The sequence below is a fragment of the Homarus americanus genome, unplaced genomic scaffold, assembly GCF_018991925.1.
Source record: "Homarus americanus isolate GMGI-L3 unplaced genomic scaffold, GMGI_Hamer_2.0 scaffold367, whole genome shotgun sequence".
In the NCBI taxonomy this organism is placed as follows: domain Eukaryota; kingdom Metazoa; phylum Arthropoda; class Malacostraca; order Decapoda; family Nephropidae; genus Homarus; species Homarus americanus.
The window spans coordinates 2141000-2155984 of NW_024743709.1; the positions used below are offsets into that span (position 1 = coordinate 2141000).

General features: G+C 35.0%; 1 protein-coding gene across 9 annotated transcripts in view; it reads left to right on the forward strand.

Moving 5' to 3' along the window:
* LOC121877346 (sodium/calcium exchanger 2-like) overlaps window positions 1–14985 on the forward strand; it is a 94804-nt gene that overhangs the window by 69622 nt on the left and 10197 nt on the right. For 7 of the 9 annotated variants that reach the window (XM_042383060.1, XM_042383064.1, XM_042383056.1 and 4 more), the window contains 6 exons: window positions 7318–7374; window positions 9765–9889; window positions 10384–10477; window positions 10842–10989; window positions 12627–12820; window positions 14779–14923. In XM_042383060.1, the coding sequence (XP_042238994.1) occupies window positions 7318–7374; window positions 9765–9889; window positions 10384–10477; window positions 10842–10989; window positions 12627–12820; window positions 14779–14923 (763 nt within the window). Of the gene's footprint in view, window positions 1–96; window positions 151–3321; window positions 3346–7317; window positions 7375–9764; window positions 9890–10383; window positions 10478–10841; window positions 10990–12626; window positions 12821–14778; window positions 14924–14985 lie in introns of all 9 variants that reach the window. The other 2 variants (XM_042383059.1, XM_042383062.1) reach the window with 2 other exon arrangements.

The following is a 14985-nucleotide window of genomic DNA, read 5'->3' on the forward strand; positions in this document are numbered from 1 at the left end:
CTGCAACTTACAGTAATCAGTTTTGCAATGCTAAAAACAAAAGGTCTTCGTACTTCCTTCTAATACTTCACTGCTCATCTGTGTCTTCGTTTCAAGCGCTCTAAGGACAGGAAGAAAACGCTGATCATGCTAGAAGACGGCACCAATCAGGTAGCCCTTTGCCTCTATCACTCCCTCTATCTTCCTTCTTCCCCCCCCCTAGGCATCTTTACTGCTTTAGGGAACGTTGCTTCACTGGTTAGCTTTACGGGAGAACCAACCTTTCTCTCACTTACACTCTTGTAAATAATTACTTAAGAAACTGACAATAATTTTCTGTTGTTAGAAAGGACAAGTTAAGGATGGACCTGGACATGAGCTGAGGATGATATTATTTCCAGTAGACTCGTCATATTTAACATTTAATGAAGCTCTGTAGAGGACCCAACTTGACGGGAATATTTGTGCCATTATATATAGTACAGTATACTGTATTATCTATAACGTGACGTGATACTTGTCGAACAAAACAAGGGGACAGCTGTCATGTCAAGATCTCCTTGACTGGTCCTTTTTGCCTTTAAATTATACTGTTTTGCAATTTCAGCTTGAGTATTTTTATGGGATAATGGCAGCTCTCTGGGATCTTAGCTTATAATTCTGAGTGTTTTTTCTTCTTTGTTTTACTCTATCTGGATAACTTTCTCATCATGGTGAGTTGTCGTGCTGGGAATTTATATATATATATTTTTTGGTGTATAGGACCACCGGTTGACTTGTGAATCTTCAATTTGCTGTATGTAAGCTTATCCGATCTGGCCTCTTGGATTGAAAGAATGGTGTAGTTTATTGATTTATTCTACACAATATATTCAGGAGTTTCATTAAGGCTGATTACGTGTATTTGCATTCACCGTAACCATCTAGGAATGAAACCCTCTCTATTATCTTGACCTTACGAGATGTATTTTAGTATGCCTTGAGGTGTTTTACCTTTGAAGCAACAAGTACAGTATTTACTCCTATAGTTACCATTTGTTAACTGTATGTAATGTTGTATGTACACTTTTTGTATTGTTTGGAGGTTACGTTCCTTAGTCTTGTGGTCATCTTAACGTGGCAGGTCTGTATGGCTTCCCTGCATGGATTTTCTTTATTGTTTGCATTCATTATTTTTGTCATTATATCCTGCAAGTGATTATTATTTTGTGTGGTGTTTTGTGTACAGTAAATAATATGTTCTCCGTGATGTTAGGAAAGTGTCGTCAGTGATATTGTTTACACCTCCAGCATTACTGCTGGTTGATGTGGGTCTGTGTGTCTCTCCGTTTACAGCGGCAGTTTGTAGAGGAAAATAATTTAACCCATTTTGTGCAGTGTTGTACTGGATATAATTTTATATGTTTTTGTATTTTATTCACATTAGTAAAGGATTGACAAGTTATAAAATTCTAATTTTAAAATATACATTGTGTGTTAGTGTATTCTTATACTTTATTTACTCATTTATTTATAAGGAAAAGAATGAAGAGTGATATATATTACCTGGAAATGAACCACCTGTGATGTACAGTGCTGTAGCAGTATGAATATTAATAGTTAATTCTTCGTTCCAGTAATAGTGGACGAGATCTCTGTAGAATCATTATGAACATGGCCACCGTGTAGCTGTGAATTGTCTTATTAATAACTAGATGTAGACATAAGAGTTTAGGTAGAATCTTTTAGTTATAGGAATTCCTTGAAAAGAGACATCTGTACAGTATTGCATTTGATAACTAATATACTGTAAGTCAATACCATATGGTCTGAAATACAACATTTTAAGAAGTCATGTAAGAAAATGTTTGGGAGTTATGGTCTGTTTGGCTTGTATCAGTGGATCTGTAGGAGTGTTCTCTGTTTTACCTACAACTAAAGCCTGTCAGAGCCAAGTGACCGAGTTGAGGAAATATGCAGTTTGTGAATCACCTGAAGATTAAATCCCCAAGCTTATTTCACTTTTAAGATTACCTGTAACCATAACCTAACCCAACCCAATCTAGCCTAACCCAATCTAACCTAACCCAATCTAATCTAACCCAATCTAACCTAACCCAATCTAACCTAACCCAATCTAACCTAACCCAATCTAACCTAACCCAATCTAACCCCCTAGATAACATTGATCAAATAATTGACAGTTTTTGAGAAAGTGAATCATTTTATTTTAAGGAAATGAAAGCTATTATACATTATCCTCTTCAGTGTTTGGTGACATAATTTTTCATTTGTGTTCTAATGGTAAGAAATGTTTTTCTCTGACTTAAAGTTTTTGGGAATTTATTTGATAATACTTGGAAGGTAGTGTAATAACCCTGTACAAATGTGGTTTATGTCTGGGTGTTATGCTTCGCTGATCTTAAGTGTATTGTAGTTGTGCCTCCTTGACATCTTAGCTCTCAGGGGCTGGGAGACATTGTAGTAATAGAGCCATTCGTTGTGTTTTATTTGATCGGTCTCTCTTCTCCCTACCTACAGTTGTGTTGTCTACTGGTGTTCTAACAACATATACTCTATAGCTGTCAACACTCAGAAACCTTTAGGGTAAACTAAGCCCCACTCACTCCTCATTATTTCTGACGTTATACAGTAAGATGTAACATTGGTCTTGTATGTGTGTTCACCCGGGTATATGTAGACTATTAACAGAACACCCTGTATATACACATCTAATGTATATTTATATAAATCCTTTCATGTGTGATGTATATATTTCAGCTAAGTAAACGGTCCATAATGACTTCTAAAGGGACAGTTAATGTGAGTAAAAAAAGAAAAAGAAAATGGATAAAAACAAAGGAATTTTAAGCTTATGACAAAACAAATGATGGTTCCTTTGAATAGTTAGTTTGAAATAATTGCTCTCCAATATTTGTTTCATTACTACCAGCATGTGTCGGGTTACTTGTTCCTCACTGCTACTCTTCTTATGACTAACTGTACCTCTTGAAGCACCACTCATACACATGTTGATAAATAATCCTTCTCACCAACCTCTTGTGGTACAGTACTGGTATTCTTAAATGTGTCTACTAAAACTGTGTTCATCAATTTTATGTAATACTGTAACGAGTGATGCATACACTTCTTCCTCGCTCGGAGAAACATGCCACTTACTAAAGTCATTAGACGCTTTAGGTTAATTTGCAGACTTAATTTTATGTCTATTTGCTGCGTATTATCTGACTGTAGTGAAAAGCAACACATTTTTTTCCATGAGTTTTGTGGCTACTAAGTGTATGGATTAAGTGTTTGTGTATACTAGACACTGTATGAGAATCCCTCGACCTTGTTTTACAGGGTGTTGACAAATACCTGCACAGTGTAAGTACCCTCCTGCAACACACCTGGCTTCTCCACCTCAACACTTGGAGTAAACCTGATCACCTCTTGTTCTTTAACCTTAAACAGACTCTAATGCTGCAACTGTTCGTATAGATGCCTCCAGCTTAACCTTTCATTTTAATTTTTTAACATTTAGCATAATTGTAGCCACCTCATATTTTAACATAGCTTTTTAGTCATACTGTATTTAGTTTAGTCAAAATATATTACTAGATTTTGAGGTTCTGTAATGATTATATCAATAATTTAGTTAATAGGACTTGTAGATAGTTGTTAATTTTATTAATACCTGTATATGTAAATACAATAACTTAGTAGTTCTAGTGCTCTTTAAGTTAGAATAGTCAAGGTAATACTGACATTATTTTCTATATCTGAATGTTGCTTCCCAGAATATAAAGGTTACTTAACAATCAAATGTTTTATGTTTAATTGCTAATGACAACGGCACATCTGGACTGATGTCAGTGTGAAAATATAAGACGGTTGGTAGACAACGCTTTCCATCAATGAAGGAAAGAGTCTTGATAGAATATGTGAGCTGAGGTCCCACCACTAAGGCTCTCTGGGTCATACTTTCCACAACACTTTAGGAATAACTGTATATTGAGCACTGATTATACACCAGTTTAAAGAGTGAACCAGGCCATTGCCTCACCCCTACATGCCTGGTGTCAGCAGTACAGTGTACATACACAGTCGATCTCTCATATATAGTTCACCATATTGTTTACATTTATTGTAGCAGATCATGTCTAACAAGATTTAGCAGACATTTTTATCAGCTTCAGTTCCCTCGATGCAAGTCTTTGCTGGACTGTATTTTCCTATAAATTTTGTTTAGTATAGTTCATCAATCAGGATGTGAATGTGTTCATATTTTGAGAGAACTGAGCAAATGAAGCCAATATTAAGTGGCCTTTGCATTGGCTACTGATCAGATGCATATAGATTCAGGTATCAAAATATCTTCATCACATTAAGCCTGCAGTTCCCCAGTTACGGAGATAAGATACCTAACTTGAGCCACAACTCCAGGGCTGTTGTAATGAGGACTTCCAGTGGAGTTTTCTTTTAAGTGATTGTTGATAGTGTTGGCAGCAGTGTTAAACATATATTTTCAGTTTTCCTCAAGTTAAAGTAATGGCCAGTTCTGAGTACTGTACTGTAGTTACATAATATATCTGCTGTTTTTCCCTAAGTTAAAGAGATGGTTAACTTTGAGAAGCTATCTAATGTATCTGCTGTTTTTCACAAGTTAAAAGGATAATTCATTCTGAGGAACCATTCACCAGCCCACTTATTTTCATTGTCCCCATCATTGAGACACTTTAGCTATGTACAGTTCACACAGCAAGAAATATTGTTGTTTGTGTTGTAAAGTGGAGTGAGATGCATTATTTAAGTGACATTAGGAAGAAGTGTTTGTGGTATTTTACTTTGGAAGGAGATATTCAGAGAGCCTTGGTGGAAGGTCATCAGGAGTCTTGGGAATGACTTACCCTTAAAAATTTATTGTTGCTTCTCCCGCATCTAAAGATCTTATATAAACCCCGATTTAGTTTGACGTCATATTCTTTCTTTTGTTTCGCCTCAATGAGATCTTAAGTTTTGTTGAGGCGATGATGTTGAGGCATCTAATAGTGTTAAGTTTGTGAGCTTCGTTATTGTGGTCACGTTGTACTATACCGGTTATGTTTGTTCCTTGTATAACTGTATCGTGATCCTGTGATAATTCTCTGTTGAGCATTTATTTCGGTATTGGAATTTTTTTTGTGTTCTGTGAGCGATGTAGTACTGTGAATATTTACGTTATGTTTATTGTGTAAAGGATGTAAACATTATTTTCATCCTTTGTCATACCCTGTTGGGATAATTGATCTCCGTTGGATCTTAATTTTGGTAAACTTTTTGTGATGTTTCTCAAAATTTTTATCATATATTTTTTTGGGAGTACACTTGATGGGAGTTGTACATTATACAGTGATAATGAGTTGTATGTAATAGACTTATTGAATTTCATCATAATTCATTTTCTTATGGCGACTGTCCACATAAGGCACAGGAAGTTATTTTGGTAATTTTATAATATAACTTGAGAAACTCGAGAAAAATGTATAAAGGTTTTTACAGACTCGTCAATAAGGATGAAATAATAGTTTGTGATACGAAACATTCATTATACAGTTCTGGCATCACAAATGTGAATTATCCTTTACAATTTATTAACAATATTTTTTCTTGAGAGAACAATTGATGTTTGTATTAAAAAAAAATTTACTACTGACTCTGTACCGTATGTTTATTGTGGATCAGATTTAGTTGATGGCTTTAAACCTCTACCCTGGGAGACATGTAGCTGTCACTGTCCAGTTTTCGGTGTGTGAGTTATCACTACACTGTCTCCCAAAGTCTTATTTGCAGATGGAAATTAAAAGCTGCTAATTTGTACGTTAACAACTAACTGTGCGGATAATGAAAGTCGGCAGTGCAGTATACATCAGCCGATCTGTGTTACTGATAAACTTCATTTGAATATGAAAGTTCGGGAGTTTCTTTTTATCATTTGACAGAGTTAACCTGAAGATTACTGCATGTGCATGAAAGGTATTGAAATATTTTGGTACAATATTCTATGCATGACTGTTACACGAACTTTATCTTGCACTGCTTTTTGGGTTGATGCATTGCACAGTGGGATGTGTTTATGCTCTCATGTCCTTTATATATTTGATGATAAAATTTAATAAGGCTTAAAATTTTTCCCTGTTTATATTTGATTTATAACATAGAACATATGCCCTTTGTGTAGGTAATGCCAGTGTCATATTGGAGACAGGTACAGTACTGCAGTTCATGATTACCGTAGAGTTAGTGGTCACTGATAGTACGGTGCAGTGGTAATAACACACTTTGTCTTAAACTTTTCATGATTATTTTTAGAACTCGGCACCTCGGTATAGATGACAGCTCGACATGCAATGCTTTAAAGTTGATCGTGAAAGACTTCATTAGTGTGAAAAGATTATAATTGGTATTCCACCCCATTTAGTTGGGAGTAACTGAGAGATATATTGTGGTGTAGATAATAATATTCATAGCCAGACCACTTATATAAATGATTTAGTATTTAGTGTAGTGTATAGATGCTCCTCAAGTATATACAGTATCTCATAGTAGTAACCTGACAGACTTCACAGTATTTCAGACCTTTTGATGATTCTCGACAGATAGTTTTATTAATAGTGTGTTGAGCATATTTATTAAGGTGTCAAGAGATAAGGGAGACTGTGTGTTATGTAACAGCCTTAATACAGGTCACCATCAGTGTTTTGTTGTGATGTAATCTAACAGAATGATGATCTCTAATTACTAAACTCCTCATACAGTACTGTAGTTACCAAACTGTTGAAATGTTAATACCATCTTCCTGTGATTGTAGGTGATGGTGTGGAAGACATAGATAGATAAATAAATAAATAAATAAATACAGAATAAGAGTCATTAGAAAATTAGTGTAAGGTGTCATTAAGTCTTCAGTATCAGTAGAAATATTGGCCAAGTACAGTAGTGTAGTGCATTATGGTTAGTTAACATATAGCACAGTATCATAGTTTGTTCCTTACTACAGTACTGTAGTCAATATTAACCATTTGGTGTAATTAAAATCCTAAAACTGTATGTTTTTTTAAAGATCTTTACAGGTAAGCTTCTCCTTAAAATGATGACATAATTATTTATTTAAACTGGTAATATAAAATTATTTAGTTTTTTTAAATGATTTTGTTGGCAAGACAAATGAAAAACCATTAATTAAGAATCTATCAAAATATATTAGCATGATAGGAAGAAGGCTTGCCCTCGAGAACTTCCTTCTTGGGCTTCTATGTCATAAATTCTTCAATCAGTCGCTGCATGTTAACAATCTGTGTTTATCTTCCACTACTACAGGTCTACAATGCTATGAATGAACATCCTGATGCACCAACAGTTGGGGAGGTTCCAAAGGTAAACTTCTTCAATCAATGCACCACATGGTGGTGTTGTCACTACTGATGCACAAATGTCTGTTGTTGCAGTTCATTACTTGAAGTTGACCAATCATGGCACTTGTTCTATAGGGTATTGGGGTTTAGCTGTCCAATCATGGCACTTCTTCTATAGGATATTAGGATCTAACATGCACTTTACAAAAGGAAATTTCTGAGCAATTGAAATGTCGGGACTTATCACGAAGTAACGTTCTTGGCTTGGTGGTGGTGTATGAGGTGTGTTAGCAAACAGCCTACAGCAGGGAAGAAAAGGTGATGGAACAATACAAGGATTTAACAAATGAGGTGATGATGGATAAAAAGAGCAGAGATGTGCAGTGATGGGGTAGTCTGTGTTGGACTGGTGAGAAAGCTCTTAGAGAAATAGAAAGTACTAAAGACTAAACTGAATAAATTAATAGTGTTTGCCTTAAATAGAAGATAGAACAGGTTCAATTATTTTCACATTAAATTCACAGATTAGTATTAATGGGTATCCCTTTTCATTAATTTCTTAAACAGCTTAACTACATGCCAAGTACAGTACAATACTCCTGTTTGTGTACATGTACTGGTATCTCAGTTCCTCTATTCAGCACCATTCAAGTTTTTCTCTGGTTATAAAGGATCACAGTTTGATACCTGCCTTGATTCTTCTGGTGTATTGTATTGATTGTGGATGATGTTTTCCCTTCAAGGTTGTTGTAGTAGCCAATGTATTTTATTTTTATTATTTTGAGGTAATATCCCAATAATAACTCAGCCAATTTATTTCAAATCTGGGGGATACTTCCTTTGACTTTGGAAGATTTGATCTGATCTTTTGCTCTTGTAGGATTCTGGATTGTACTGTACATTGATGGAATTTTCTCAAAACGTTCTTTACCTTATATCAGGCATGGGCAACCTTTCCTCAGTCATGGGCCACAACACAATTTAGGTATTTTTCTGCGGGTCAACCCACCAAAATTTATATCCTACCTAACCCAAAAGTAATGTTAATATTGTTTTAGCATGGAGCAGTTTATTGTCACGTCCTTATGATATTTTCAGTTTATAGTCCATCTTTTTTCCATTTATAAAACAAATCCATCATAATAATTTTTTAGTGATATGTTAATGTTTCTTGGCATTTAACGCGTGAAAAATTCTAATTACATTATTTCAATGCTAATTACTCGCCAACTATGGGTTTCCGAGGTGCTATTTTTGTGTTATGGTGTTATTCTGGAAGTATTTAATTAGTTAAACCTTGTGTGACCAATGCCTGTGACCCTACTTGGAATTATCCAGCCTTAGTTAATTCCCAAGTGACCCATTGCCACATAGCAGTTAATCCACCATACAGATTGGGCCGAAGTTGGCCCATAAACTCACACAATTTAAAATGTTTATATTGTTGACTATATATGTACTTATTTCACTGTTACATTTTTGAAGTTACTTACTCTTAGGTGATGAAACAGAAACGAATTGTGTGTGAAGATTATTCTTTTAACAAATATTGCTTTACTCGCCATAAACTGGCTGCATCTACCCGAACCTCAGGCCACATTAATTAGAATTTCTCAATCACTCCACGGGCCGCACAAACACACGATCCGGGTCACAGGTTGCCCATGCCTGCCTCAGATAATTACACTCTGACTATTTCTGTTTGTGTTTGATGAGCTTTTATTAAGTGCCACAGGTCTAATTTCTTATTGTAGTTGTTCGATTAGTAATGTTTTGTGTTGATGATTCTGTGGATGTGGGGAATTAGTAATGTTTTGTGTTGATGATTCTGTGGATGTGGGGAAGGGAAGTCCACTGTTGATCTGAAGGATAAGTTGACCTTCTACAGCACCAAGACTGACAGACAGATGTATTAAGTGTGAAGAGCTGGACGACCTTCTGAATGGAGATATATTGGGCTATAGTTCACAAGGTTGATTGTGGCTAAGTTGGGAGGAAGAAGTGTGAGTTGATTCACTTTGAGGAAACATACTTGGAGCGGTAAGTGTGTGTGTGCGCGCGCTTGTATGGAGCAGCTGGTATGTGTGCATCAGTTGAGGAGTACCCATATCTGTTGTTTAGGAGTTTTGTAATGCTCTCATTATACTTCAGTGGACATTAGTATGATGGCTGGTAAGTTGATTGATAGATACCTATGTCTAACTTCATAGTTTGTTACCTTACCTTTTATTCTAATTGTATACTGTATCTATTCTATTATAATGTCTATAAATGCTTCATTGTTATGCAAAGTTAAAAGAAGTAGTTTGATGGCCATGTCATGTGTGTGCAAAATTTAGCTGATTAGTTCAGATTTTTTATGAATAATTCCAAGATTCTCCTTTTAAGACTTTATTCTTACCCTCGTCACAGGTGATGCCACACAGAAATGCTGTTATTGACTTCCATGCCGCCTCTTGTGCTGTTATGGAAAACATTGGGAAATTCAATGTGGCTATTTGTCGTACCGGCAAGACAGATAATGAAGTCAGTGTCAGGTGAGCAACTTGTGTGTACTGGACGTAATGAAATAAGTAGACAGATTCATTTCTTGTAAAGGACTCTTATAGTAGAATTCACAGTGAACAATAGTTAAAAAAAATTGTAAGCTGGTTTGTATTAATCTCTAAGGTAAACCAACACAATGTGGTCATCCTTTGTCACCTCCCAATACAGTACAACATAATGGTGATTACTTTGCTTGATCATGCACAAAAAAATTAATTGGATTATAGGACAGGGGTACCTAGTGACAGCACTAGGATCCCATTTCCTCTATCAAGGAATAAACAATTGAAATTGAAAATTGAATTGGATTATTTCTGACACAAAATGATGATCTAGCGAGTCGATTACCGACAAGTTTTAGGAATATACGTATATTTGACCTCGTATTAAATATATTCCAAAGAAATAAATCTTGCAACAGTTGCAATATGTACTGTATATACTTATAACAATACCTGTACTTATATAGAAGGTAATATTACAGGGTTGAGAGCATAGATGGGACAGCCACAGAGGAGCAAGATTATATTGCCATCAACAAGGTCATCACTTTTGCACCAGGAGAGATGGAGAAACAGGCGAGTTATTCTTGGTTATAGATGTACCTGTACCTCTATGGAGTCAATGCTCTCTCTTCCACTGATGGTTCTCATCGTTGGTTTCATTCCAGTTGAAAGTTGTTTACTGTTGCATAAAATCTATTGCATTATCATTTTAATTTCCATTCACTTCCTGTACATTTTTTGACCTTTCTGTCTTTTGAATTTGTTAAGTTCAGCTTCACACACACTGTATTATACAGCCATTTTAATTAATTATTACTCTTGTACTTCTCTGATAAGCTAAGAGAACTTTTCAGCAAATCTTACAAGTGGTAAACTTTTTCTCTTTGGTCATGAAGAAATTTTCATTAGCTTATACAAAAATATATTTAACCATCAGATTGAAGTGGAAATTATCAACGACAACCAATGGGAACCGGACGAGGAATTCTTTTTGAAGATTTCGCTGATGCTTGACAGTGAGAAGAGACAAGGCGTCCAGCTGGGCCGGATCTCTATCATGGAGATAACTATCCTCAATGATGATGGTGAGTGGCAACATTGGGCTCTTAGTATTTAAGTAATTCCTTTAAAAATATATTCCAATAATTTTTTTTACAAGATTATATGTTTATAGTTAGAGAAAATAAGGCAATACTCCATTTTTTGTTTTTTTAAAAAAACCTTTAGAGTAGTAAGGAAAGATAAGGCTCCCTGAAACTAGTTCCAGTACAGTATACACACTAACTAGGGACTTCTCATGGAGGTTCACACACGTCAGAGGAAGAAATATATAATCTTGACTATGGTGTTGTAGAGATAGAATAGATTGAGTTGAGGATGGCAGGTTCAGTGTAAATAAGATCAAGGTAATATTTGTCATCTGCTGAGTTTGATGATAATTTTGGTTTTTACTAGAAGGTTTTCCGAGTTTTTCACGCAAGTTTGTGGTTTATATCTGCTGCTTCTCTCATGTTTTCTTCTAGATAGTTTAGGAGAACGAGAGCATTTTTACTCACTACCAGTACAGTATTTGGCTTTATATTACTGAATGACATTATTAGCTACATGTTTTAGGTTACTCTTCATATTTGTCTTTTTTACAGATAGTATGTCTGTCTGTTCAGCTATGGCAGTCTTTTGTGGTATATTTTAACAGCCTTGAGCTTTTCTCTTCCATTAACACAGGAGAAAAGGTTTGAAAGAAAAGCTTAAAAGTAACCCATTAGTGATGAGATATGAGCCACCAAGTAGCAGTGTGTGAACGTGACTGCACATTATAGATTGTTGAGTGTTCCCTAACCCTTAAACGGCGGCCATTAGCTGTAGGGATGGTGGCCTTCATCAGTGGCCCTTTCATGTTCCCTGGATCCCATTTTTGCACATATGGGGACGTAGTAGAGAATCCTTAGCTGCCGTTTAAGGGTTACTGGTAATGCCGAATCTTATGGGAGACTATTTATTTGGTTTTATGGAAAGTTTCTTTTAGTTTGAGCATGAGAATTATATACAACTTTGGTGATTAAGATACTTGATAAAGGCTCGGTTGAGGCACCAGATGACTGCTGCACACACCATTTGTACCATAATAAAAACATTGCATTAATTAAAGCAGCTGATCCTACCTGTAATGTATAAAGGATTGGAATTGTTGTTTCGTACATAAGTGAAATAATAAAGGAATGCCATGTAAATTGTTAAGAACATCAGAACTGTTGTCTTGATCAATGAAGTGGACTTGACACGGCTCTTGAGTGTGATGGTCCAGTAAGACAATTTACTCTTAACTTAATCAAAATATTTACGGTTATTAGGATTTTGTCCTGTATTGTTCAGTACAGTTCTACCATTACTTTCTAATGTTGGTTTATACTCACCTGTACCATCAGAGTTATGTTGATGCTTAACTGTGAGTAAGTATTGTTCTCATCTCTCCAGTACAGTACAGTAAATTAGATTGGTTTCACTCACTTTTGGTACAGTAATGTAATATTAACAATGTTGTTTGTAGAATTGGTAGAATAACATAATGTTGTAATTGTAAAATATATATTGAATCTGTAATAACTTTGTGTGCAGATAATTTTGGTAAAATTTCATGAATGTGATATATTTTTTACTAATCTTTTCACTTTTTTTTTTACTTTGAGTGGATTGTGACAATGTCTCATATATTTGCTTTAAGAGCCTGGGGTGGTGATGTTCCAAAAGAGAGGCTTCTTGGTGAAGGAGAGCATTGGCAATGCTGTCATCCCAGTCATTCGAAAGAATGGAGCCGATGGAGAAATTACCGTTAAATGGCGTACTATTGACAAGAGTGCTCTGTCCGGTCGTGACTTTGAAGGAGGAGAAGGAAAAGTTGTCTTCAAGCACACTGAAGTAAGAACCTTATGTATCCTTACTTGTGTTAGGCCATCAAGGACCAATGCTCAGTACATTATCATGTTACAGTATTATACAGTATTTGGATGTAAAGTGTATAATGTACTGGTAATTATTGTGTTTAACTTAAATCAATCAATCCGATATATCTTTTTAGTTTCACTTCCTCCACGACTTTGTGGATTCTGACAAATGCCAGTAGTAGTGTGTTGCTGATAACATATTCAAACAACTAACGGGGTGAATAGATTATCCTGGGAAAATGCAAACAAAATTTCACAGTGAATCATTAACAACATCTGCAGTTTCTCAGCCTTGTCTCTCGAGTATAGTACTGTACTGTACAATGGTTTAACAGTAATAGCATCGACTTTGTTCAAAACCCCAGTATAGGTACTCCTGAACATGCTGATTAAGGATCTGTTGACCAAAATTTTATATCTGGATTATTACTTGTTCAAATGGCTTTTAGAAAATTGTAATTACTTTTGCAAGTCATTTGAATAAGTAATAATGCAGATATCAAATTTTGGTCAACAGATCCTTAATCAGCATGTTCAGGAGTACCTATACTGAGATTTTGAACAAAATCTATTTTTTGGCCACAAATGACAAAAATTGTAAGTCTTATGCCTTACAGGATTTTTGGCCAAAAATACTTTTTCTCTGAGGACTATAATCTAATGTGCCTAACTATTTAAGTACATCCAGAATAATACACAAGCACCAAGAAGTGACCTTGAAAACCCATAAGTGGCAAGTAATTAGCATTGCAAAAGTACTGTAATTAAAATTTTCCAAAAGTACTGAGATTTTTAACAAAATCTATTTTTTGGCCGAAAATGACAAAAATTATATATATATATATATATATATATATATATATATATATATATATATATATATATATATATATATATATATATATATATATATATATATATATATATATATATATATATATATATACTGTATATATATATATATATATTTATTTATATTTATTTATTTATTTATTTATTTATTTATTTTGAAACATGCAAACATTTCTGTAAATCTGGGGGCCCACTGATGAGTTTGGCCTGGGGCCCATAAGTAGGTAAATCTGGCCCTGATCAAGAGCCATATCTAAAGGAGGTTGACCAATTTTTCTGAAGGTTTTCTGGATGAAAACCATTGATTAGTCTGTGATGTTTGCATATGAAAAGGCTGTTGGTTTGAATAAATTTGGCATATTTTGCATTTTTTTACATTATTATGGGAGAGAAAGGAAAGAAAATAAATTTAAAGTTGGATATACGTACTATCTAAAATATTTCAAGAGATTTATTTACTAGTGGTGTCCATACTGTGCTTATGGAGGGAGCACTGTAATATCCTTAGCATGTTTTGGGGGAATTATGGTAGAATTCCGATTGAAATATCCAGTTAAGTAACCCCACAAATATTTATGAGCTACATGTATACAGTATAAGTGTGTGTGAATGAGAGGAGAATGTAGCACTGAGGAGATTATGGCGATGGCAATGGTGAGCACCAGAACAATACACATGTGTTACCAGTGGTGAGAATGAACTAAGAGAGGGTCTGTGTGTCACTTGGTTCTTGTATACTGTACAGTACTTGGAAAGGTCTTACATGGATAGATATTTATTCAGTAAAATTGTCATACAAGTTTACAATTGGTTTAGTTTGCACTTGTATATAGATACTGCAGTTACGCAGTTAAGCATGGCTATAGACAACATTGATATATAGTGCACATAGACCATTCATATTTGCAGTTTCCAATGTACCTAGACAATGCGGGTGTACAACTAATCTTAAACGGTAGGCAGTTCAACTAAGGATATTCAGTGAAAACATTACAACTAATCCAGTGAAAACATTATAACTACTGTAGTCTAACTTATGGCCTAACCTAACTTACTGTGTTTCATTTTATGCCCCAATAGACTATACAAAACATTGAGATCCCGATCATGGACGACATGACCCCAGAGAAGGATGAACACTTTGAGGTAGAACTCTTTGACGCAGAAGGCGGTGCCAAATTGGGTCAGATAAACCGTACTGCCGTCACCATCACCAACGATGACGGTTAGTTACAGCTTCGGTAAACTCGATTTATTAAAAAAAATATTGATATGGTATTAAAGATA